Source organism: Protobothrops mucrosquamatus, unplaced genomic scaffold, assembly GCF_001527695.2.
Source record: "Protobothrops mucrosquamatus isolate PMUCROS unplaced genomic scaffold, P.Mucros_1.0 scaffold_149, whole genome shotgun sequence".
NCBI lineage: Eukaryota > Metazoa > Chordata > Lepidosauria > Squamata > Viperidae > Protobothrops > Protobothrops mucrosquamatus.
The window spans coordinates 1,606,153-1,631,052 of NW_015386225.1; the positions used below are offsets into that span (position 1 = coordinate 1,606,153).

General features: G+C 33.3%; 1 protein-coding gene across 1 annotated transcript in view; it reads right to left on the reverse strand.

Moving 5' to 3' along the window:
- EMC2 (ER membrane protein complex subunit 2) overlaps positions 1-24,900 on the reverse strand; it is a 38,040-nt gene that overhangs the window by 11,640 nt on the left and 1,500 nt on the right. The window contains exons 2-8 of the mRNA XM_015819640.1: positions 18,631-18,744; positions 16,468-16,532; positions 11,744-11,829; positions 10,065-10,122; positions 3,159-3,244; positions 2,953-3,012; positions 326-407 (exon numbers count right to left, since the gene is read on the reverse strand). Coding sequence (XP_015675126.1) covers positions 326-407; positions 2,953-3,012; positions 3,159-3,244; positions 10,065-10,122; positions 11,744-11,829; positions 16,468-16,532; positions 18,631-18,744 — 551 coding nt within the window. The remainder of the gene's footprint in view (positions 1-325; positions 408-2,952; positions 3,013-3,158; positions 3,245-10,064; positions 10,123-11,743; positions 11,830-16,467; positions 16,533-18,630; positions 18,745-24,900) is intronic.

Here is a 24,900-nt window from a genome sequence, read left to right on the forward strand (position 1 = left end):
GTTATGAAGAGAGTATATCCAACTGACCATTCCTTTGGGACAATTACTAGCTGCTCCTAGTCTTCTAAGGAGAAACTTCCTGACAGTTAGAACAATTAACCAGTGGAACAACCTGCCTCCAGAAGCGGTGAATGCTCCAAAACTGGAAGTTTTTAAGAAGAGACTGGACAGCCATTTGTCCGAAATGGTATAGGGTTTCCTGCCTGAGCAGGGGTTGGACTAGATGACTTCCAAGGTCCCTTCCAACTTTTTTTATTATTATTATTATTATTATTATTATTATTATTATTATTATTATTATTATTATTATTATTAAAATATTCACCTCTGCAAACTGTTGGCAATACAAGTGGTTGTGAGGATTAGTCATCATGAGTTCCTCCAGGCAAAAGGCAGCCTTTGCATAACTAAAGACAAAAGAGAGTTAAAGAAAAACAGACAATTTGGGGGTTTATTATAATGTCAGGATAAAAACAATGTTAAAAAAAAATAAATTGATTTTGTTTTTATAGAACAGGCAAAAGAAAAAAGCATTTAAGTGACAAAGAAATTTATGTGGGTAAGATTTTGCAAACTGGATAAGATTGGATTGGGTTGGATTCACAAAAATCTTACCCATAAGCAGATATATTACTCCTTGGAGCATCTGCAGTTCACAATATTACTGAGGATTTCAATTGTAAGTTCTGTTTAGCAAAAGGAAGATAAATTTCTCAGGATTGTATAGTACCAAATTTCTCAATTCTCAAAGTTATGAAAAAATGAAAAGTACAGTATAGTGCATAGTGCTTTCATATACAATGTGGTTTTAAATGATGCTTCATTATAGTAGTTTATTCATGTAAGCTAAATATGGTCAATAATGTACTAAACTTATGTATTTTGAAGATTCAATACGCATCCTTCAAACACATGCTTTTTATAAAATATACTCAACTTCTACAAGCTTTCAAAATCTGTGGCAACTGACTTCTAACATACGATAGCAAGAGAAAGTGCATGCTTAGTTAAGTTACCGCAGATTGACTACCAAACATGTGTTCCAAACCCACATTTTTAAAAACAACAACAAAAACTACAACTTTTATTACAAAATCAGACTTCAGTCTATTCTATAAAACCACACCTAAAAACAAATGCAAACAAAGGATCTGTCGTAAATATTATAACAAAACCCCGAAAGCCTTGTTTGCTTGTTTAAGGCAACTTGATAACTATAATCTACAGCAATCAGAACTGAATTTCATTTGCAGATCTTAATACATTCTTAACCCCTTGTGTTGCATTTACTGAACCCTGAAAATTCACAAGTTTTTCTGTGCTACCTCTTGGAATCTGGCTTGGGAGAAGTGAATGAAAAATCAGAAATACTGATTCCAGGGGTCTTTGATGGTTTCTAAGTTTGGTTGCTTTCTTGCAGACAGACATTTCACTACCCAAACTAGGTAACATCAGCAGTGTACTACTGATGTTACCTTGTTTGGGTAGTGAAATGTCTGCAAAACAACAACCAAGCTTAGAGTGCATCAAAGATCCCCCATTCCAACTGAGCTACAAATATTCTTCTCTATCAAATACTAATTATTCTGACAACCATTCCCTCCACAAAATTCCACATACATCCCTTGTCCTTTACTTTTTGGGTTCACTTTATTTGTAATCTGCCTAAAAAATATAATATATGTAACCATGATGTTTTTATGTAACTGTAACTTTTATCATCTCTTTTATTAAAGCTGATTCTATTTAACATTTTTGCCAAAAAGGAAATACTTAGAAGATATATTCTTCATGGATTTTGTGAAAGTATTTGAGTTCTGTTTCAAAAATTTGGACACTTTTAATTTCTAATTTTATCAATATGTCTGTTTATGATTGCTATTAAATTTATAGAAATATGTATTTTTAATTGCCACCTGCCAGTTTTATCCATGCATCTGATAAAGTAGGATATAGTCCATATCAGAGTATGTCATAATAAAAGTGTTAATAAAATATGCCACAAGAGGCTAATAAAAAATAATATTTTGTTGTTTCTGAACCTCTTAATTATAAATTATTATATATATATTGCACTTATATTGTTAATATACTAAAAGCAATGTGTAAGTTGCTTTGATTATGAGATGGGTAGCATATAAATTCAAATAAATAAACAAACAAACACCACTCAGCAAATTTAAGCTATGTTCTTAAAAAGAGAATTAAAGCTATTTTTGCTAACTCTATAGAAATAGCTGCTTTTCTTCTGAGAACCTCATTACTGTACTTTCTTATTCCTTGAAATATGCATAGAAATCAACAACACTAAGATTTGGCCTAAGAAATAAAGTTGGAGAGAAAAAAAACACAATAATTTCCTTTTGGAATGAAGGTTAGAATTAATGCCATATATTTAAAAAACTGAACTAAAGCTGTACACTAATCTGCTCATGCTGGGATTTCCCCTTGTCACTAAAGCAATAAAAAGTGAACAAAAACATTCAAGATCCAATAGAAAAGTGCCAACATTCTTGAGTGCATGCTGCTATTTATCCAAGAGACAACATTCTTATTTTAATGTCTATTTATTGTTTAGAAAACATTCGTCTCTGCTGCAAATCATATATAGCCTGTCTCTTCAGAGAAGCATGATAAAATTTTAAATAACAGTTCATGCATGCTTTTTCTTGAATTTAGGAGATCAGTACTTACATCAGGCAATATTAATAAAATGCTTCTAAACAAGCTACCAAAAACATGTCAGCTAAATAAAATGTGCTTGACAAGTCCATAAAAATGCATTCTAATAAAAAAAAATTAGAAACTTTTTCCTATTTATAAAAAGGGGGGGAAATGGCCATTGGGAAAAAGAGTATGTAATAATCGCTTTAAGAAAGCAATCCCTTTTTGTATGGGGGAAAAAAAAACCCTTCTCAGTCCTTTATGAATTAGACTTTGCAAACAACTTACTCATGTTCATTGATGTAGAGCTCAGTGAGCTCATGCCAGGCTTCCTGGTCCCCAACAAATCTGAACAAAGGAAGATGGAGAAAACAGATTCTATAAAATGAACAGCAAGGAGGCAAAGAGAAAAAAAAATCATATGCAAATACCTTTTTAATTAAAAAAGAGATTAGGATAAAGCGACACAATGTGTATTCTTGTAAAACACTCACTGTTCCAAATACTCATTCAACTCTCGGATGGCTTCAGCGTTTTTCCCCTGGGCTTTCCGAATGGCAATCTTACGTTTTCGGGCTGCCTATAGGTTAAAATTTACAGAGGATTATGTGCTTGTAGACCCCTCTTGGGTCTTTGAGAAACAGGCAATTCGACTCTGCAAACTATTATTTTATTGACCAAAAAAACTGCACTGCTGAGCAACTGCATGACAGGAGTTTTCACATAGATTCAGTTTTCACATAGATTCAACGACATCCTGCAGAGAGATTTAAATACCTTTCTTGCTTTGATGTTATGTTTTAACTTATATACACAAACTGTATGCATCATAAGTGGTTGTCCAGATTCTGATAATTACAACCATTAAAGAACTCCGAAGTTCTTCAGCCTACCATTTATGCATTTTGTTTCACAGTGAGACAGCCACTGGAGATGACCAAACTGTACTTCCAGGTTCTCAATATATATATATATATATATTTCTTTCTGTGCTAAAGAACCTTTTAGAAGCCATGTTCCATAAATCTCAAAGCAGAAATTGGTATTTGCTGAAGCAGCCTCTGCATATTGCAATAATCACAGGGAAAAAAGGTAGCCAATATTATGCACACGATTCCTGGCAGTATAACAACTCTAAGAACATTTCGACTGCTATCACAGCTACTTAAATTCTAAGTTGTCTGGCAGCTGTTCCACTGAATTAACAGCTTCATAACAGGTAAACAAAAGGCATGCCCTAACAATCTGGGGCACGAGCCATTGCTGATTCTCCACCCTTCCCCTTTTTAAAACAAACTTCATTTGCAGCAGCTGAGAGGACAGTTCACTGCCATGAGAAGGGTTCTTTCTTTCCATCTCTGAATGCTCTTCCTTCAAAAATACACAAGTAGGGCCTCCTCAAATGATCTGGAATTAAGACTTTCCAGTCACTGCTGCTGTATTTGTAAACCACAGAATTCCCACACAACAGAAGCCAGTCTCCTAAGCTTCCTACCAGTGGAAACATTATACCCTTTTCCAGCATGTGTGTATAAACTGATCTTTATCTTCAACTACCGAAGGACATCTGATCACATCAGAAGACGATGGACTTGGTGAAATGTGTGTGATATCTCATTCTAAGATCGCCAACATTAAATAGGGCATGAAATTCCTTATACTACCTTTCTTTAGTTGCAGACTTTCAAGTTCTCCCGAGTAGTATAATCTTAAAAGAAAGCAATAATCTGGTAAAATTTAGAACCACAACTATTTTATGTGAAATTGGAATTTAAAACTTGGGAAATTAATAAATGTGTATCTGTACTTAATAAATTGACATCCCACTAGCACACTGACCAATTTCTACCCCATCTTTTCTCCTGTACACTGTTGTCAGTCAACTAAAAAAAATCTAGAACCATAAGAGCAACACACTTATAAATCCTATGTTGCCTGAATATATGGCATCATTTCTTCATCAATCCTATAGAAGTCATTACTTCTCAAATCCCAACAGATATAAAAATTGATTATACCTCAAACTATCACTAAATTATAGGTACTGCCCAGTTGAAGCAGCACTGGTATAAACAGGAATTGGCAACTTTAACCCATCAAGTCAATCCATTCACTGCAATATGTTCTATTTATCAAAGTTGCTTTGGATAGTGAGACGGGCAGCATATACCATACTGTATAATAAAAATAAATTTTTACCGGCAGGAAATTTTTCAAGCCAAGTGAATGCTGTATTGCACTGACTACATAGAAATAGACTTCAGAGACACTTGTGGAGTTAAACCTACACACGTTCTTTTGGTCCCACCACACAATTCTTCCATACTGGCCATATTAAATGCAAAGCAATGAATACATTAGAGAAATCAGTGAAAGATTCATCTCTGTTCATCCAGCAACCAGAAGACCCAATTTGATGTAGTGGTTAAGATGCTGACTTAGAAACTGGGAGACTGTGAGTTCTAGTCCCAGGCATGAAAGCCAGCTGTCATGTCAAGCCAGTTGGTCTCTCTTATTTCAATCCACCTCACATGGTTGTTGTTGTGCGGAAAACAGGAAGAAGGAATATTAGGTATGTTCGCCACCTTGAGTTACTTATAAAAATAATAAAGATGCAATATTCCTAAATAAATATACCAATTTATGTACTATATGTCTTGATAGACAGGGATATTCTTCTATACTGTATTTGTATACATATTTGCAACTCCTCTCAAAAGAAAAGAATCCTGAGAACTATCTTGAGTTAATTTTTTTCCTCCTTTTCATTCAAAAAGAATTTCGTAGTCTATCAAAGCAGTGTTTGTAAGTTGATCCACTTTGTGTTATGATGGCATTGAGCAGATGGTGGTTATGATTGGCCCTCAGAATTCTGACAATCCCAGCATCCCTGTGCTCGTGTCTAGGCACTTGGAAACTGACTCAGAATTATGACTAGCCTAGAGCAGCTAGCAATCATGTGATTGTGATTTGCAATCTTCCCTGCCAACCTCTCTAGACAGTCAATGGGGAAATCAGCAGTCACAAGTCGCTAGGTAGGTCTCCCCTACCTGCACCCTCTCCCTCAGCCTTCTGCACGTCGTGTACTCCTGCCCATCCACCTCAACCCTCTCTGTTCCTCTCTCACACACCCCTTTATCTATGTCACACCTTCAGGCAACCTTCCTGATCTCCCTCATCCTTGCACACACTCCCTGTCGCCCACTTCCTCACACACCTTCCCTAACTATCCTGCACACCTTTGTGCACCCTTTCTAACCTGTGCTTCTTCTGCATTCCTCCCTTGCACTCCTCAACCTTGCCTCTCATGCACCTCCTTGCACCCTGCTCACCCTGTTTTTCACACACCCACTTGCACTTTCCCCAACCTGCTTTTGCTCCCCCCCTCCCCCCCACACTCTCACTTTCCCCAATGCACACACTTCTTAGCACTTTCCTGACCCACACTGCACCTCTCATCCACATCCTCACCAACCTTCCCTTCTAACCCCCTTGGCTTTCTATCCCACCCAGAAGCAGCCACTTATCTGCTGGCCAGCCTGGAACTTGCAATTCCTCTGGCTTGCTTATAACTTCCAGTTTATGAAAGCAACAAAAGGCAGTCTGAAAATTACGTATCTGCCCATTGCCCATATAGGTAGTTATTATGACCATTTGTTTAACAATTGTTTGGAGTTACAATTGCACTGAAAGTGCGACTTATGTCTTGACCTTGAAGTTACAACCACTGCAGCATCCCTGATCCCATGACCGCAATTTGGGTGCTTTGCACCCATCTCATTTACAACAGTTGCAGAGTTCTGCAGTCACATGCTTGCAATTTGCAACCTCCCCATCTGGCTTCCAACAAGCAATGAAGAAAGATGGATTTGCTTAACAACCATTTGATTCACTTAACTATCATGTAATTTGCTTCACAACCATGGTAAAAAGGGTCATAAAATCATTTTGGTCATGTGATGACTCGCTTAATGACCATATTGTTCAGCCGTAGAAATTCCAGTCTAATTGTGGCTCTAAATCCAGAATTACATGCAGTATATTTAAGATGCTGGGACAGAAATTCACAATTGCACCACACTGACATTTGTAAACAAATGCAATAATCATACATTCCCACTCACTTTCCCATGAGATGATTTACTTTCATACTCCAAATCTATGTGCTTCCTTGCACAAATACAGAAATGTTTTTTAGAGAATGCTCTAAAAGCAGTAAAGTTCCAGAGTGGAAACCTATCAGATACATCAGAAGTTGGAGAGAAAGATTAATTCCTACCCAAGGATTCCTTAGTTGAAGCTAATGGGCTGTAACAAAACTTGGCCTTACATAAGTTACATTGCTCAGGACTGTTTTTCAACTCCATTAAGAAAGTGCTTGACTAGCACATGGATTAGGACTTTAATTTTTAGTATTAATATAGAAATCTATTTTGAGGCCTCTTTTTAAACATTTATTTTTTCCCCTATTTTCATTTCATAACAGCAATACAACAAGTACTTTAAAAAGTACTTTTCCATTATATAAGGTAAAGTTTACAACCCTCTGTACTCTAATGGAAAATACTGTAGGGTAGTAAAGTTGTTTTTTATCCTTATGCATCCCCTATCTTTCCTGTCTCAAACAGTCAGCTCCTGCAATGCGTGATCTTTACATGACTTATGCGAACGAAAGCTGATGTATCACTTGCCAAACAACAGAAAATGTTTAATATATCTAAGCAACTCCATGTGTCAGCACACCATAAAAGACTGCTTTAAGCTCAGGTTAGTGCCAAGACAAACTCAGGAATAGTTTCAGTTTAAAACCATGAAGCATTTATTTTCCTACAGCAGCCATATGTGCACATGGAAATAATTAACAGGTAGATGACATATAAACAACTCCAATACCTGACAATTTATCAAAACGTTTTACTTAACCTTCATTCTTCAGCACACAAAATCAAAGTACCCATACTTGACTGAAGAAAAGGCATTTGCTCAATAGTCAAGATTAATAAATTTAAGTAAGGTAAGGTACTCAGGAATAATATTTACAATATTATAGCAATATAATAAAAGTAATAGTATACTTTTCATATTAATGATCTGGCTATTTTAAGATGCTTTGGTGCAATTTTCTGAATTGGAAATATGAGAAACTGGATTCCTACATGACAAAAAGCAGAAATGTTAGCAGGAAGCAATTTTGAAAATGTCTTCCAGTTAATTTAATCTCTCATTATTTAATTCAGGTTTAATTATAAGTCAAACACAGTTTATGCAAGTTCAGTGTCTCCAACTGAATATTTCTTATGTTTCATATTAATTTTAAAAACAGTCTCTTTAAAGCAACTGAAGTTATACATACTTTTTAATAAATTATCTGATCAGTTTATTCTTTTATCTAACACAATAGCTATTTATCTAAAAGGAAAAACAAATTAATATTTTTGATTCTCACTATTTTCAAGATGAGTTTTTTAAATATGATTACAAAAATATTGCAAAACAGTCCATTATTTTCAAGTCTCAGAATTATTTGGGTATCATTCTCACTCTAATCAGTAATATTTTTAATCAAATATTTTAAAAAACACTAGTCTAATTAATCATTTTTCTTGCATGAGAAGAAAATAAGTATCAGCAAGTTAAAATGAAAAGGGCACATGCATATCTTAGATAAGAGTTCCAAAGATGTGAAGCCTGATTTGTTGTACATATTAATGCAATATTCTCTTACTGTCAAACCAACAAGCAGAATTCCACATTGAATGTACACTTGGACAGGTTTATACTGCTGTAGACTATTCTTTAAATAATCTCATGTTAAACTGTTCCGGACTTGAAAAACCACAACCAAAGATCTAGGCTGGTCTCTGAACTGATGTAACATGACACAAAATCTTAGCCTCTCCCACTGTTCTTGTAACTACATTACATACTGAGTGAAATTTATGAACAGTTCTTAAATTTGGGCCATAAAAAACACACTGCAGTAACCCACTCTGGTGATATTGTAGGGAGGTTCACTTTTCTTCAATTGGACAATAGAGACATCAAAGTTAACACAACTCCTGAAGTCACTAGCTCTTCCTTTAAAAGTGCTGAAGCAACTCTAACTTGCTTTCTTGATTCTTTAGAGGAAGAATAACTTGAAAACTGATGCACACTTATATTAGGTGAATGATTTTCCCAATCCAAAAGAATTCAGCCAATATTACATTTCTGTTTATTTGTTCTTGTCCATACCAATCCTGGTTCCAGAAATTTTATTATTTGGTCATTGACCAATAAAAATACATTCAAGAGAAGGAACAAAACAAAACTATCCCCTCACAATAATAATAATTATCAGCAACCATTTGCAGACAAAGCTTATACATAATGCAGCAGAAGTTTGCTACTTTCAGAGAAATAAAAGTATCTTGTTTGTTTAATGGATAATGCAAACAAAAATTATGAGAATCCCCTGAAAATTTAAATCAAAGACGGATAATCAACTGATGAAAAATATCCCTGTAAAACTGACAATACAGAAGACCATGGTTTCTATGGCACCTGTGTTCCATGGCAGTATCAGGTTTTATTTGGGTTTTCCTATATTTCCCTTCTAGGACAGTTGGAGGAAGCATTACATCAAACTAAAGATAAAGGTCTACTGAATTTGGAAACTGATATAAATATCAATAATGAGGCTGGTTTAGGCACTAAATTCTGGTGCCAAAATCTGTTTATAATATCCAATCTGCCATGATCAGCAGTAGACATATGGATGAGCTGCAACATTAACTATATGTTGATATTTGCAGACCAATTTCCCAGTCAATATTAATACATTGCAAGGAAAAAGGAGTATATGGGTGTGACCATGGCCTCACCTACTCCTAATTCACTTCAATTAATTCACTGGAGCCAATTCAAGATTCTGAAGATTTTAACCTTCACCATATGTGCAATATAAATTGTTAGTATAAAAATAACTTACTTCATATTCAAACTTGCTCATATTTTTATCTCACAACTATATAAAATTATGGTCTGACTTTTACAAATTTCATTAAAGTTTCAAAATATATTAGGCTACTATAAGCATAAAAACATACCAATGTTCTATTACAGGGGTGTCAAACTGGCAGCCCGCGGGCCAGATGCATCACATGCAGGCCACGCCTATCCCGGCTCTGCAAAGGCAAAGCGTCACGATACGTCACGATACGTCATGTGATACGATTGAGTTTGACACCCGTGCTCTATTACCACATAGGCAAGGAGCATCAGCTTCTCATCAAAGAAATGTATTAAATCTGGTAATTTTCATGTTGGAATTTTAACACAAAGTATTAACAAGAAGGAAAGTGTTACAATATAAAGGCAAAGGAAAAAAAAGGCAATGCTTATTTTTCTATTTTACTTACAGTGTTTGTTGAGTCCTCTTGTAAAATTCTGTCATATAACTGTATTGCATCATCATAGCTGCAAATATGAACAGAAAACACCTGCAGGTAAATTTAACAGAGTTCTAACAGCTCTATATACTTAAAGCCATTCATCCTAACCTAATAAGATGTGCAAACCTGCTGGAAAATAACATATGGATATGGACATAAATATGTATAATGTTGTTCACCTGAAGTCACTGAAATAGCTGTATTGTATTTTGGAGCATTTGAAGCCAATGTCTTCAGTGCAAACACTACAGCACTTAAGAACAATTTTAATCAGACTCAATATCTTTGTTATCATGTGTGAGCAGACTTTTTATCTTGATTTATAAATTGTTTTAACTTGCCTGGAGGATTGCTTAGTAAAAAGTTTATACATCTTTATTGCTTTACTAGATTTCAGCAGATTTACTCATGGAGATGCTAAGAATTTAAGCTAGAACTGTGGACATAGAATATATATGTTATTACTGAAATGTATATTTTTTGTATTATTAGAGTCTACTTTTCTTCATACCTAGACTCTTCTCACTTCACATAGCTTTTTCAGAAACAGATTCAAACATTTTCAGCAACTTATTCTAACTATAATAGTGACATCTCATGATAACAACTTCTCACCCTCTAGAACAGTGTTTCTCAACCTTGACAATTTTAAGGCATGTGGACTTCAACTCCCAGAATTCCACAGCCAGCAATGCTGGCTGTGGAATTCTGGGAGTTGAAGTCCACATGCCTTAAAATTGTCAAGGTTGAGAAACACTGTTCTAGAAAGCAAGTCATGCCACACATATTCTATTAAAAGGTAGTTCTTGCTTGGCAATTATAATTGGGACCAGCAACATGATCTCTAAGTGAAACATCACATGACTGCAGCAGACTTCCAATGTTACTTTCCATTCATACATTACTTGAGTCACCAGGGTTGTTAGTGAGATAACAAGTGACCACAATTTGAGCTTTTACTGTTGACTTCTTCATTGACTATGCTTGTCGGAAGCTAGTTGAGAAGTGCACAAAGTGCAAACATGTCACTGTAAAATGATACAAGTGTCATAAATGCATGATCACATGATTATGGGGATCCTATGATGGTCAGAAATGTAAGATTATCCCACTTCACTCTTTTCATCAGAAATGTTAAATAAATTTAATATTTAATGGTCTGACATCTAGTCAGTTTATATTCAAAAAGGTTCCTTAAATAATTAGAAACAGAATATGAATGAGATCATTATCCCATTTGTTTCAAATTTGAAAGATGTCAGAAAAAGAATTAAGATGTTCCTTCAGAACTAGTAATATTTATTTTTCTTTAAGAAAACAAATTGTGAACATTTCAGCTTATATAATTGATTATGAGTTGACACAGAACTCTTCAACAAAGTGTTCTATACTACAGGACAATGTCAAACAAATTGGACCAAGCTACTGTCTCTAAAAGATAGTTAAATTTAAGAAGCTGCATAATCTTAATTTTTAATATACATTTCTATTACATTTTCTAATATGTTTCCATTCTCATTCATCTTTATTTATAATTATCATACTTTACTCTCAACTACATAATTTTTCATAGCTTTTATATTTATATATTCTGGGAGACGTCTTTTAAGGCTGCATCTGGAAAATATTCTTTAGAATTCAGTTACCTCTCCATGGCTTCAAATTTCATACCAGTTAACCGTTTAACTCTGTGGCTCCCAGGGAATTGCCGTCTTAGTTCTTGCAGGCAATACTATAAATTCAAAACACATAAAAAATGAGTAGGTAAAGAACGTAATTTTCAAATGTTTGAGTGATGTTTATTTGAACATAGTAACTAAGAGATTCATCTGGCAATGACCCATCCCAGTACAACCAAAATATCAAATTAACACTTCAACAATATTTGAAAGAAGCCATTATATAGATCGAACCAAGACTACAAACATAACCAAAATATAGTTTTTAAAAACCTAAAAGAACGTATAACTAATTATAGATCAGGGTTGTTGTTTTTCTTTTCAAACATATAATGCAACTTGTACTGCTAGCAGAATTCAGTAATTCAGCTCTTTGTGCACAATTTTATATAAAAATTTACATCACATTTAATTTGGATTTAGTAAATCTATTATTTAAAATGAAAACAACTATTTTTTTTTACCTAAGTCAGTCACAGCTATTAAATGCAAATCCAATATACCATGTTAGACAGAAACAAATTCCAAATTCAACTACTTTCGGGCAATCGGTGCTTGGAGACATGATTAGAAGCTATCAAAAATAATAAAACATGAACATTATATAGACTAAAAAGATTTAAATGTTTTATAGCCAGAGGTTCTAAATATAAAAACTATAACAGAAAAGATATTTGACAAGACGTGTGATCATAAGGAATAAAAGTGGTAGTAAAGGTAAGATCTCACAAAGGAGTCCAATTAAAAGACTGGAATTGACTTTGAAAGACCAAATGAGGGATTACAGACACAAAGGAAGGTGAATAGAATAGAGTTGGATTCTGCTCTTTAACAAAAGGCCCACAGCTAAAAAGCACATCCAAGTCAAGAACACAGGGCGGGGGGGGGGGGGGGGGGGGGGGGGAGAGGGTAGAAGGGAATATAAATTCATATTGACAGGAGGAAAATTCAAAAGTAATGTTAGAAAGTATAACTTCACAGAAATAGTGGAAGCTTGGAACCAACTTCCAATGGAGGTAGTGGGTCGATCATCAGTAACTGAGTTTAAGCATTCTTGGGATAAGCACATATCAATTATCTGACAAAAACTAAAAATAAATTAAAATTAATAAAATATAAAAATAATAATTAAAATAAATAAATTGAAAACAAAAAAAACCCTCTCAATGGCCAGACTTGATGGATCACTAGATTTTTTTCTGTCTGTGTTTTCTTCTATGTTTCTAATAGCCAACTCGGCGAATATCTAGATTTGAGAGGTCCTTGGTGTTCTCTGAACTTGGTTGTTTTCTTGTAGACATTTCATTATACAAACTAGGTAACATCATCAGTATTAATTTGGGTAATGAAACATCTGCAAGTAAACAACCAGCACCAAGGACCCCGCATTTCAACTCCGAGCTACAAATATTCTTCTTTATTGATACTTAAATTTATTTTATGATTGTTTGCAGCCCAGATTCACTTGTTTTAGGTCGCAGCTATAGAAATTAATTAATTTAAATAAATAAATAAAATCCAAACTGCAAAATATGATTGGTGACTTCTAAAAAATAGATGATCTCACTAAATCTGTGAAGGTACATGCATATATGGGTAATATGGTCACCTGAGAGACATAAGGTAAAAGAATCCAAAGACCCCTAGTTATAGGAGATGTTACACTTTGGAAGAAACAGTGTTAGAAGATCAAAATACAAGTATACCATATTTCATCTGGAACTGATGGCAAACATTTCTTCCCAATAGAGGTCTCTCAGTTGTTGAGTTTTAAGGGTGTAATTCAATAAAAACCTAAAGTTTTCTTTACAATTCTAGAAACTGTAAGTATATTATTGTGCAAATGCTGATTATTTTAAGATGCAGTTGTCTTGACCTTTCCTGAAAAAAACGAACTGGTGCCAAGCATACTTAAGTCATAATGTATATTTTGGAGGGGGAAGAGAGTAAGAATATTTTGGTCTGATTTTAATTAGTTTTAAGAAAGAATTTGTACAGGAAAAACATTATAATCCCAGAAGAGGAGGAAGGTATATTTTACATCTTGCTGGTTGGTATAGTGCTACTGTTTTGTGATAAATCTACTATTTTTTATGCAGCTCTATTTTCTTTTTATAACTTCTAAAGCCACTGGATTGGGTTGATGTATCCAGATGCATTTCATATCAAATTTATATGAAGCATAGGAATAAATAAATCATGGATGATCTCTGAGCTTGTTTGTTTGCAAACTTTTGTTACCCGAGTCGGTAACATCTTCAATGCTAGAAGGTTTGCTCTCTGTTTATACACAGTAGAAGATATTAGGTACTTGGGTAACCAAATGTCTGTAAACAACAACCAAACTCAGTGAGCGCCAAGGTCTCCATAATTCAATCTGAGCTACATATATTATCATATATTGGTAATTAAATCACTGCCTATAATGAGTATGGATTGGACAGGGCTAAATGAGGTAAAATTCAGTCAATATACAGAGATTCTCAGGTAATGAACAAGTGGTGTTGAAAAGTTAAGGTTACTATTAAACCTGGCCTTGTGCTCTGTGGTTTTGGCTTAATATAATCAGAGATCATTTAGCATGATTTTATTCCTTGTTTCTAATTATACAAAGTTTGCTTTGAACTTTGGAAAGCTAGTTTATACAGCTGTTTTATTTTAGATAATTGGAGGTTTCAGTGAAAAACACTATTTTAATTACCATCTCGAGCTATCCTAAATTTAGCTTACAAATATATATAATTGTTGTCCCAGTTTATTTAAAAAAACTTTGAAAGCATTATCACCGAAGGCCAATACAATATGATAAAGCTAATGAAACAATGAACAATGTGTATAATCTTCCTTACTTTCACTCTTTAAAATATGCTAGGCTTAAACATAAATTATGACTCTATGAGAACTATGATGGAACCAACTATTGAGAGGAACAACACAGCCTCACTCAGTTCTTCAACCAGAGGTTTCATTGTATCTCTTATTAAAACATCAAGTATTTTAAAATATATCATTTCTAAATCACACTAATTCCCACAATGGAAGAGTGGATGGTAAAGGTGATAGAGTTAGCAGATATGGTGAGAGTGTTTTAATCAAAGAGAGGAATTTATTGAGTTTCATTTCTATTTGAAACTACTTCTGGAGTTTTTGTTCAAAACTAGCCAAATGAGCCTTTAATTTCAGGTTTTGAAAATTAGAATAATTTTGTAATTATAGAAATGGATTGAAACGTTGCAAAATGTAAAAGGTTGAGGTTGCATTTTTTTTTATTTTACTGCACTGAAAAACATCAGAAGTCATTTTTTTCTTTAGTTTCTCTTTTTCTCTTAGTTTTCTACCTTTTGTTTTTTTCTGTATTTTTATTTTATAATGAAACAATAAAAAAATACTTAACTTTAAATGCAGTGCCCAAGAATACATAAAAGTCAAAAATGAATCCACTATTATGCTATTCAAAATTCTGGACTGAAAACACTGTACAAATTTAATATTCTTCTTCTCTTTCACCTCAAGAAACATATTAACTGATTTTATAGCACTCTTCTTTTTTTGACCAAAAAGACAAAAATATTTCCATGAGCATGAGCAACATTTCTATAGCAGGTAAACAAGAAAATGTACATGAAAAATTTGAGTATATCCTCTACAGAAAAGGGACCAAAGTTAAAATATCAGTCTCAATATACCCTGCTAGATAACTTGCATATAATTGAGAGAAGGAAACTGTGAAAACTGAATGAATACGCATTACTGTTATTAGAAACAAATACAACCAAATCATATGTGAATGCCAACATAGGGAAAGAAGAACAAGCAATCATCATAGTACATTTTAAAACAAAATCTGAAGAAGCAATGTACATAATTCTGAAAAAAGGAATAGCTTTGTAGGGACATACAATTAATGCATGTTTAAGCTATTGAACTAATAATATGCTCAAAGCACTGAGAGGTCTCCTCAATTTTTAAAACATGCAAGCTGGAAAGTCCAAGAAATAAATGCAATTATATTTTGTAATAAATATATTCTGCTTTAAATTCCAAATATTTCAATATAAAGTCCTTCACAAAAATGTCTGGCTACCCAAAATCACATTGTTTTATTAACTTTCCAGAATAAATTCGGTACATTTTCAAAACAGTATCTTAAAAATTGAAAAGTTCAGAGTTTTTAATTACTCCTCTTTTCCAGTGCAGCTTCTTATTTGATATAATATGCGATTTCATAGGATTCCTTCTTCCATAGGGAGTTTCAGGAAGCCATAGTGAAAACATTCAAAACTTCTGAATGTTGCTCCTGGACACCTAGGAAATATGTCCTTGCACAGCCACTTTCCAAATCAGTCATATGCGTTTCAGAAAAGACATGGATGTTTCAAAGGGAAGTTAGTGTATTTCACAAGATTTACATAGCCCCAGGGCTTTTTTTCTCATAGAACAGCCAGAAGGGAGTTCTGGCACTTTTTTGGGATGGAACCTTGTAGGGTAGGCAAGGTGGGTTGTATGACCTGTGTGAGTTCTGGCACCTTTTTTTTTTTTTTAGAAAAAAAGCACTGCATAGCCCTAAAAGTAGACTGCAGAAATATATTTCAGTAATGGACTGCAAAAGAAAATAAGGAGAATGTCTACCTATTGTGTTAGCAAAGATTAAATTTCCTGGATTTGCATAAGAAGTCTGTCGGAACACTTACCGATGCCAAGTCATCTCGGCTGCAATCCAACGCGGCGATCATCACTTGCTCATATATTATCCAAACTAGATAATACAAAATATTGTGAAGCATAGAATTGTTTTTTTCCACATACCTGCTATTCAGCTCATAGCAAACTGTAGGAAATATTGCTTTTTATAAGGTTAGTATACTTAATCTTATGGAAACCGATCACACTAGTGCTAAACCTGAATATTTGGATAAATTCCTTGTGTGTCTAACCACACTTGGCCACATAAGTGAAGCATAATAAATAAATAAAGTATAAGTATTTGCTAAACATGTTTTAATGTCATTGCTCATCCACTGGTTTATTTTAAAAGCTGAATTGAAAAAGCAACATGGAATATCAAATCAACTATGGAATGATTCAGAAGTGCCCAGCCTCAAAAAAACAGTCTGTTGTTTTGGCAAATAATAGTTTTCAGAAAAAACTTTGCTGATATAGGTGCAATGTTGTTCTTTTATTTCCTTTAAATAATGTTTTTATAAAATCCCTAAGCTGCTGTATTTATTGAATTCTTAAGTTCATGGAAGATGCTCCAACGAGAAATCTTGCTCTAAAGAATTAAAAAATGCTATCAGTCATAGAATTATTCATCCTTGGCTACAGAAGTTAATGAAAATCCATGTTGATACTGCATTCCTTCTTTTTCATATATTTACTATTCAGATTATACCCCTTGACTAAAAATAACCCAATCTGATAAACTGAACATCTTTCAGCTCCCATGCAAATCCAGGGCGTTCAGTTTCCATTAAGAAAAAAAAAGAAGATCACAGACAAGTACATATCTGCAATAGCTTTTACATTTCTCTTGTGTAAAACCTGAAAGGATTCTGAGAATAGATGAACTTTCTAAGTAAAATAAAAATGCTTTCTGAGTAGTAAAGTATAAGCTATTAATGCACACCATAAAAGGTATGATAGCAAGAAATGACAATTCATTTACTGCACCCTCTGGAAGAATGAAATATACCACAAATGAATTAAAACAAAATACTGTTGTTTGTATAAATTCATAGAGTAATTCACCAAAAAAGGGCCAATGAGTATATTCAACTATTCTGATAAGACGATCACTCTTTCCAACATAATTTACTTTGGTTCAAAATAGAAATCAATTCCACACAAGTTCATTATTCACTTATTCTTGTGACGGAAAAAAGGATTTCACTACTCATGGTTACTTCTAGCAATATCCTAGAATAAAAGTTTTTTGATTTAGCATTTAATGAATCTGCTTCACAAAAACTATTTTTTGTTGAATTTAAGTATTACTAAGATCAAGACTTTCTAAAATTAAATAAAGAATATTCTTGATCTTGGCAGACCTCTGCCAAAAATAAATTGCTCATATTGTATGAATTAGGTTAACTGAATTATAAAAAAATAAAGATAAAATAAATTAATTAAAATCAAATCTTTTACTCCCTTCCTGCCTACATAGGAATCTTAATCAACCCTGTACACTCGGATGCTTTACCCTGCACTGCATACATTGCTCTGTTAAAACATCTTTTTCAATGATTCCCTTCTAGTATAAAATACGGAATGCCAAGTTTCTTTCTGGGAAGAATTTGTATTGTGAACTGCCCAACTTTATTGTAAAAGCAACCTTCATACTGACTTCACGACGCTGAATTTGCTTTAATTTTCAATAATAAACTCCTCTATTTCAAATCCCTAAACATTTGACTAGTTGAAATTTGTTTAATGTTTTTTGGGAGGGGTGGGGAAAGATATTTCCTAAGCTATGAATAGAGAGTAACTTAATCTGTTGTAGCTACAAATTCCCTAGCCACACACTATATTTGTAAAAATCAGAAGACTAGGAATACTGGTCGATTTTAAGCTTACAAAGTTTATGGACATACTGTACATCAATATGGCACCAAAAAGTTAAGTAAAACAGATGGCATGATGGAGAAATCAACTGTCTACTAACTGTAACTAACCCAGATTGGATCCTGTATACTAATTATTTTATCTGATATTTTAATATAAATCCATATATCTGTAATATCTTTATTACAAAATACAAATTTTAACTGGATACTAATAAAACATAGAACACAACATATACAACTGCACATCAGAAAAATTAACTAATAAAGAGAAGTAAAATAGTTTTGACCTACTGTCATCACCAAGCTTAGCTGCATATTCGTTAATTAACTCTTCTCCAACTTCAACTATTTGCTCACTGTTCCGATAGTTCTCTTCTCTCCATTTTCTCATTTTGTCTCGCATCTCTGAAAGAAACAAAGTAACAATTAGAAGAGAATAACAATAGTATTCAATATTTCTATTGTTTTCTATTATTTCTGTTGTTTCTATTGTTCGATTATTTCTATTTCAATATCTCATTTAAACAAATAATCATTGCTGGATTATGGCTGTCATATGAACACATATGTATAATTCTCTTTTGCGTGTTATTCTCACACTGCTTTTCAACAAAAATTAAAATTGGAAACTTACTGCTATAGTTCAGCATACTTCTACCTTTTTGGAATGACTAAACCTATAGAGTATAAAACTCCAAATTGATTTTTAATTACTACCCTCTTGATGCCAAAAATACATAGCAGTACAAAAACATCATACAGAACTGAAACTGTAAATTTCTAAATATTATCTTACTATTTAGAAACAATCTAATTGCTATTTTATGACTATTGTTCTTTCAACTCTCCAAGGAGTACTTGTTACAATTGATAATTATTCTGGGAACCATTTCTTGCTGATGTGAACCATAGTTGCTGATGTGAACCATAGTCTTCTGATTAAAATGAGCTTATTCTGAATGCCGAACGGTTTTATTTTAAAATTACAATATTCAATTATAGGATAAAAGACAACACTATCACACATCCCATTTATACTTCCTCTGAGAATTCTCAGATTGTTTTCAGAACTCTCTAAAGAATAAATTATTAAATGATTAACTGATAGAATTTTCTTATTTTAATAAAACCAATAAAACTGTAATATTAACTCATAAAGGTATATTTCTTACTACTTCCTAAATCAAAATATAAGCATAGGAGAAAAATATTACTATTAAAATTAATAAAGCAACATATATGTATACACTTTATATTTTAAAAATATTATTTTTTCTTAATTAACAAGGTATCATCTAATATGTGAAAAAGAGCAGGAACAGGATTTCTTTCTACAGTTTATTTTTTTAAAGTTTATCCTAGATGCGGCTCTAATAAAAGTAAATGTCAAGAATAATATAGCTAAATAATATAAAACTTTAACGCTTAAAAACATCAAAGTATAGACTAGATCATGAAGGCTTTCCACAGTTTCTTAAAATCACTGTGCACTGCAGAGTCCTCTGAAGATTTGTTTTAGACTAGCAATTTTATGATTAAAAAAATCAGTACTTACTAAAGAAAACATCAAATATTCATGAGTTTGCTTTATTATTGGTGCTGTTATTATTAATACATGCAAAAGGCTTGCAGAATTATTTTACCTGGTATTTAATATGAAATACATATCTCTGAATTAGTTGGTTAATTTTAGGTTAAATAAACCTCTTTCTACAATCTGTTCCTATTCCACCCCTCCCTCTCCCACATAAAAAAAAAAAATCTCAGTATGTTGGAAACATACTGCATTTTATTTTAAAAGTCAACAAAACCACTGTATATTATGTTTCATGTGCCTGAGTAGAGCTAAATGGTTCCTGACTCAAGTTGATCCCTGGAAATTAAAAAAATGGACATAAACAATCTGAGTAAATATTGTATCTATTACCGAGACTAAGATTAAAATATTAAAAGCTGTGTTCATGAATTTACTTCACCACTAGTAGAATATCTATTAGGTAAGATTAATTCCAATCCCAAAAAAATCTATGTCAGAGTATACTACAGGATTTCAAATACGGAGAAAAAAAGGAGACAAATCCAGTTTTGTCATCTGATAATTATTTTTTAAAAGAACACGAGTAACGTGAAGTGTCTGCCTGCTGAATTTTTGCCACAGAAGAATACTACAGTCTTCAAAGAGCATTATTCCCAGTAGTATGACAAATATCGCTGCCTAAGATAAGTTAAAAAGGACCAGATTTTAAGATACATAGAGAACAGGAAGAAATCTTTTCCACTTTCCATGGCTCTCTATTACCAAATTAGATGCAACACCCATCACTGTTGCGAGTCTTTCAAAATTATTGGAAATATTAAGAATTACTTTTAAAAGGGAGATTACAAGATAATATACTTCAATCAAAGCATGTAAAAGTTTTTTCACCGCTAGAATTACTTTAATAAATTTAATTCTTTCAAAAATGGAAATGAGAGCTATAGCACCTGATTGTAAAAATTACACCTATTGATATATCTCTTAAATTTGTAATAACATGATAGAACAGAAATACCATATGGTAGGTTGATTTATGATTATGACCATTGTAAAACAATTATAAAATCAAGACACATGGTGTCCCACTTAATATCCACAATGGCTTATAACCACAATTCTCAGCACAATTGTGGTTGAGAGTCCAGGACCACCTGTATAGTTTTCTTCACACATTATTTCTGACTGTTTTTTAGTTGTGTTTTTGTTCACTGTATATTTAAATAAGCTTTTAAAAAGAAAGATTATCCTCTGAATTTTATTTTAATATTTTCACCATGGTTCTCTCTTTATTCAGTAATGTACAATACACATTCATGCTAGGATAGTAATCAACCATCAGATTCAAGCTGATAATTTTATCTCCTTTACAGAATTTCTCATTTACAACTATATTTGCATTATACCTCTATTTTAAATGTGTGACTATGAACACCGAAGCAAAAATGTGAAATTCCAGAAAAATGAAGGCTAAGTAAAGCTAAATATTATTTTATACTTAGCTACATATGGATATTAGTTTGGATACTCTCTTAAGGCTCACTAAAAAGGGGGGGGCGTTGGCATTACAAAATGACAATTGGTAAAGAGGCACCTTCTGTAAATTTCATTTATGAAAAGTTCCTCCTTTTCTCTTCAGACTCCCTGTACAACTCAGAAAGGTCCTAATCCAAAAAAGAATATGTGTGTTTGAAAAGTACTTTCACTTTCTCCTGATCTTAAATATTGGGATAATCTAATATTTCTTAAGGTTTTTTTTAATTTAAAAGTATGATGTATGAGTGTAACAGTTTAAGGCTTTTCCTCTGTATAATAGGATTCAATTCGGGTAATAATTTAAACCTGAATTAAATTAATTTAATTTAAAAACGATATAGATGATCAGAAAAAGTTGCACCAGTCTTTGGATGTTCTCTCTACCTTCTTTATGAGGGTAGAGAAGTATATGCTTCCTCTCAAATTTTAAAATAACATGACATTCTAATCCTGCGTCCCTCTTTATGAATTGAAATTAGTTATAACATGATCCAGAAGCAAGGATGGTATTGGTTTCTTCCAATTGATCAGTTGGATTAACACATTATGCTCTGCTATACTGTGCATTAAGGTTTCTTAAGTCACATCAGCTGGATTCAGACATGCTAAATATAGCCAAATGAGCTACATTACTTCAGTAGTCCATATAGTTCTGTAACTCTGTATTATTATTAGAGACAGATCTGATTTATACATTGAATCAAATCATATGGTTTATAAACTCACCTGCTTCAATTGTAAAACATAATTTATGGTTTGGCCTGATATATGAACTCAGCAAATTGTTAATGTTAAGGCATCAAACCAATTCAAGGCTGGGAGGGACCAGATTTCCTAAGACTAGTTTGAAGTGAGGCCTGAATTGATACTTCTTAGCCTTTACACAACAGCAACAATGGAGTGATTTCTGAATATCTGAAATTACTCACTCCGTCCCCCACCTCCATGAGTTTATTCATTAATCCCATGCCTTTCATTAATCTTGTGACATTTTGTGTGCAAATATATGAATGTTATATTTTCACTAAAAATAAATGGGAAGCTGGATTAATATTAAGCAGTATCAGTCATAGTAAATTCAAAAATGTTTCTAGTTCTGAATATGCCCTATATAATTCTTAGTAAACCCAGCACTAAGTTTGAAAAGGGTCAATCCTACTCAGAGCATTTTGTTGTTGTGATGGGAGGGAGAAGTCAATGTAGTGAATTTGTAAGACTGTAGTAAACCTTAATTTAATGGATTTCAGATACAAAAGATAAAATCTGCCTGAACTCCATATCCTTCTACCCATGCATAAAATCTTATCTGCCATTTTACATATGTGTAAAATATGCATAAAATCTCAGTTGAATTTAACAAACATTGTGCTTAATGGAAACTGCTTCCCCTATTTTCTATAAACTACCGGTATCTCCTATAAACTCTGATCTCCCCTTAAATTTAGGCAAAAGTGGATAGTGAAGGATTATCTCACTTCCATACACTTCTATACCCTCTCTCTGGTGCTGCAGCTCGTTGGGACACACCCCTGCTAGCCCAACCTAGTCCATTGTTGGACAACGTTGTGGGGTTTTGTGATTACATGCATCTGATGTACGAGATAGGTTCAAACATATATTATTAACATGGGAAATCCACATAGAAATAACAAAGTTCAAGGATCATATAAGTTGATACTGTTATCTACACAGAATTGTTGCTTAATTTATCTTAATAGAGTTAGTCTTTCCTATCCTGTTTTTATGCTTTTTGATGTATAATTACATATATAGCAGTAATAAATAATACCTGTAGGAGATGACCAGGCTGAGCCCAAGGAAGGGGTCAAACGCATCCTCAGTCTTGCATGCCTTCATGCCCAGAAGAGATCTAAGTCAAGCCTACCTTGAATTTCATTATCTCTTACCTATTTGCTTTGACTGTTAGTAGTTCAGATTCTTGTAGAGAACATGAACTTGCAATAAACCTTTATATTTTGAATTGCCTGGACTTCCTGATTTTCCCACACTTAACAATATCTATACTTGCATACACACACACATATGTGTATGTATACGTATACACCCACACACATTTTTTCCCCTCTTTCAATTGTGTCCAATTCTTGGAGACTGTTTGGATAGGTCTCTGAGGTTTTCTTGGCAAGGTTCTTCAGAAATGGTTTGCCTTTATTTCCTTCCTGGGGCTAAGAGAAAATGACTAGCCCAAAGTCACCCAGCTGGCTTCAATAACTAAGGCAGGGCTAGAAACAGTTTCTTGGTTTCTAGCCTGATGACTTGCTCTAATATATATAAATATATAATTATAGGAATATATATTATATGGATATAATACATAAAAATATATAAAAATCTTAAAATCATATTTACACATGGCTAACTCAAATAAATGGAAAAAAGATTACAATTTGCTTTATTTCTTGAAGAAAACATGGTAAGAAACTGAGTAAGTGGAACAGCAATATACATCAAATAGATCTGACAAGAAACACGTGAGCTAATTCTACATTATTGATCTCCCTTCCGCCGCGCCCTCAAGACATGGTTGTTCCAGCTCGCGGGACTGGCCTAAGGGATTTTAAAGGGGTTTTAATTACTTTTAAATTGGACGTATTTAAATATTTCTTTTTAATCGATTTTTAATTAGATGTATAACATGTTAGCATTTTATCTATTGTCAGCCTCCCTGAGTCCGCAAGGAGAAGGGCGGGATATAAATGTAATTAAATAAATAAATAAATAAATTATTATAAGGCTACATTAACACAATCTTGCAAGTCTGAAAGTACAAATCTCATGCTGTTTCTTTTTACCACCTGATAAATTAGGGCAGATTAGTACTATTATTATCTTTCTTTGCACATTATTCAGCTGCAGGCTCCCATTGCTCTATCTGATCACCCCTAGGTAGCATCTCTTCCCCCTCATCTCTCAAAGTCATTCCCACATACCATTACAAATATAAAGTGGAAGAATCTGGTTAATTTATGGTCAACTCAAAGTTACTAGCTCACACCATTTTTTTTATCATGCCTGTATTATTTTTATATATAACTCAAGGCAGTGAACATACCTTTCTATTTTCTCACAACAGCAAACCTGTGAAGGGATTGGGGCTGAAAGACAGTGACTGGCCCAAAGTCACCCAGCCAACTTTCATGCTAAAGGCCAGACTAGAACTTATAGTCTCCTGGCATCTATTCTGGTGTTTTAACTAATAGACCAATCTGGTTCAATATAATAATGAAATTTAACTTAATAATTACAGTTAAAACACCTATCTACTGCACCTATATTAGCTATCTATTATCCTGGACAAACTCACATAATTCATGATCCTACGCCAAAGCAAGCCCAAAATAACAATAAAAAGACAATACCCTAGAGCTAAAATGTCCCATATTTTTAAAGGTGGTTTACCTCCAGGTAAATAGGCAAAAGTATTTTGCTATCAATGTCTTCCTCTGTCTCACAGGGAACAGTTATGCAAA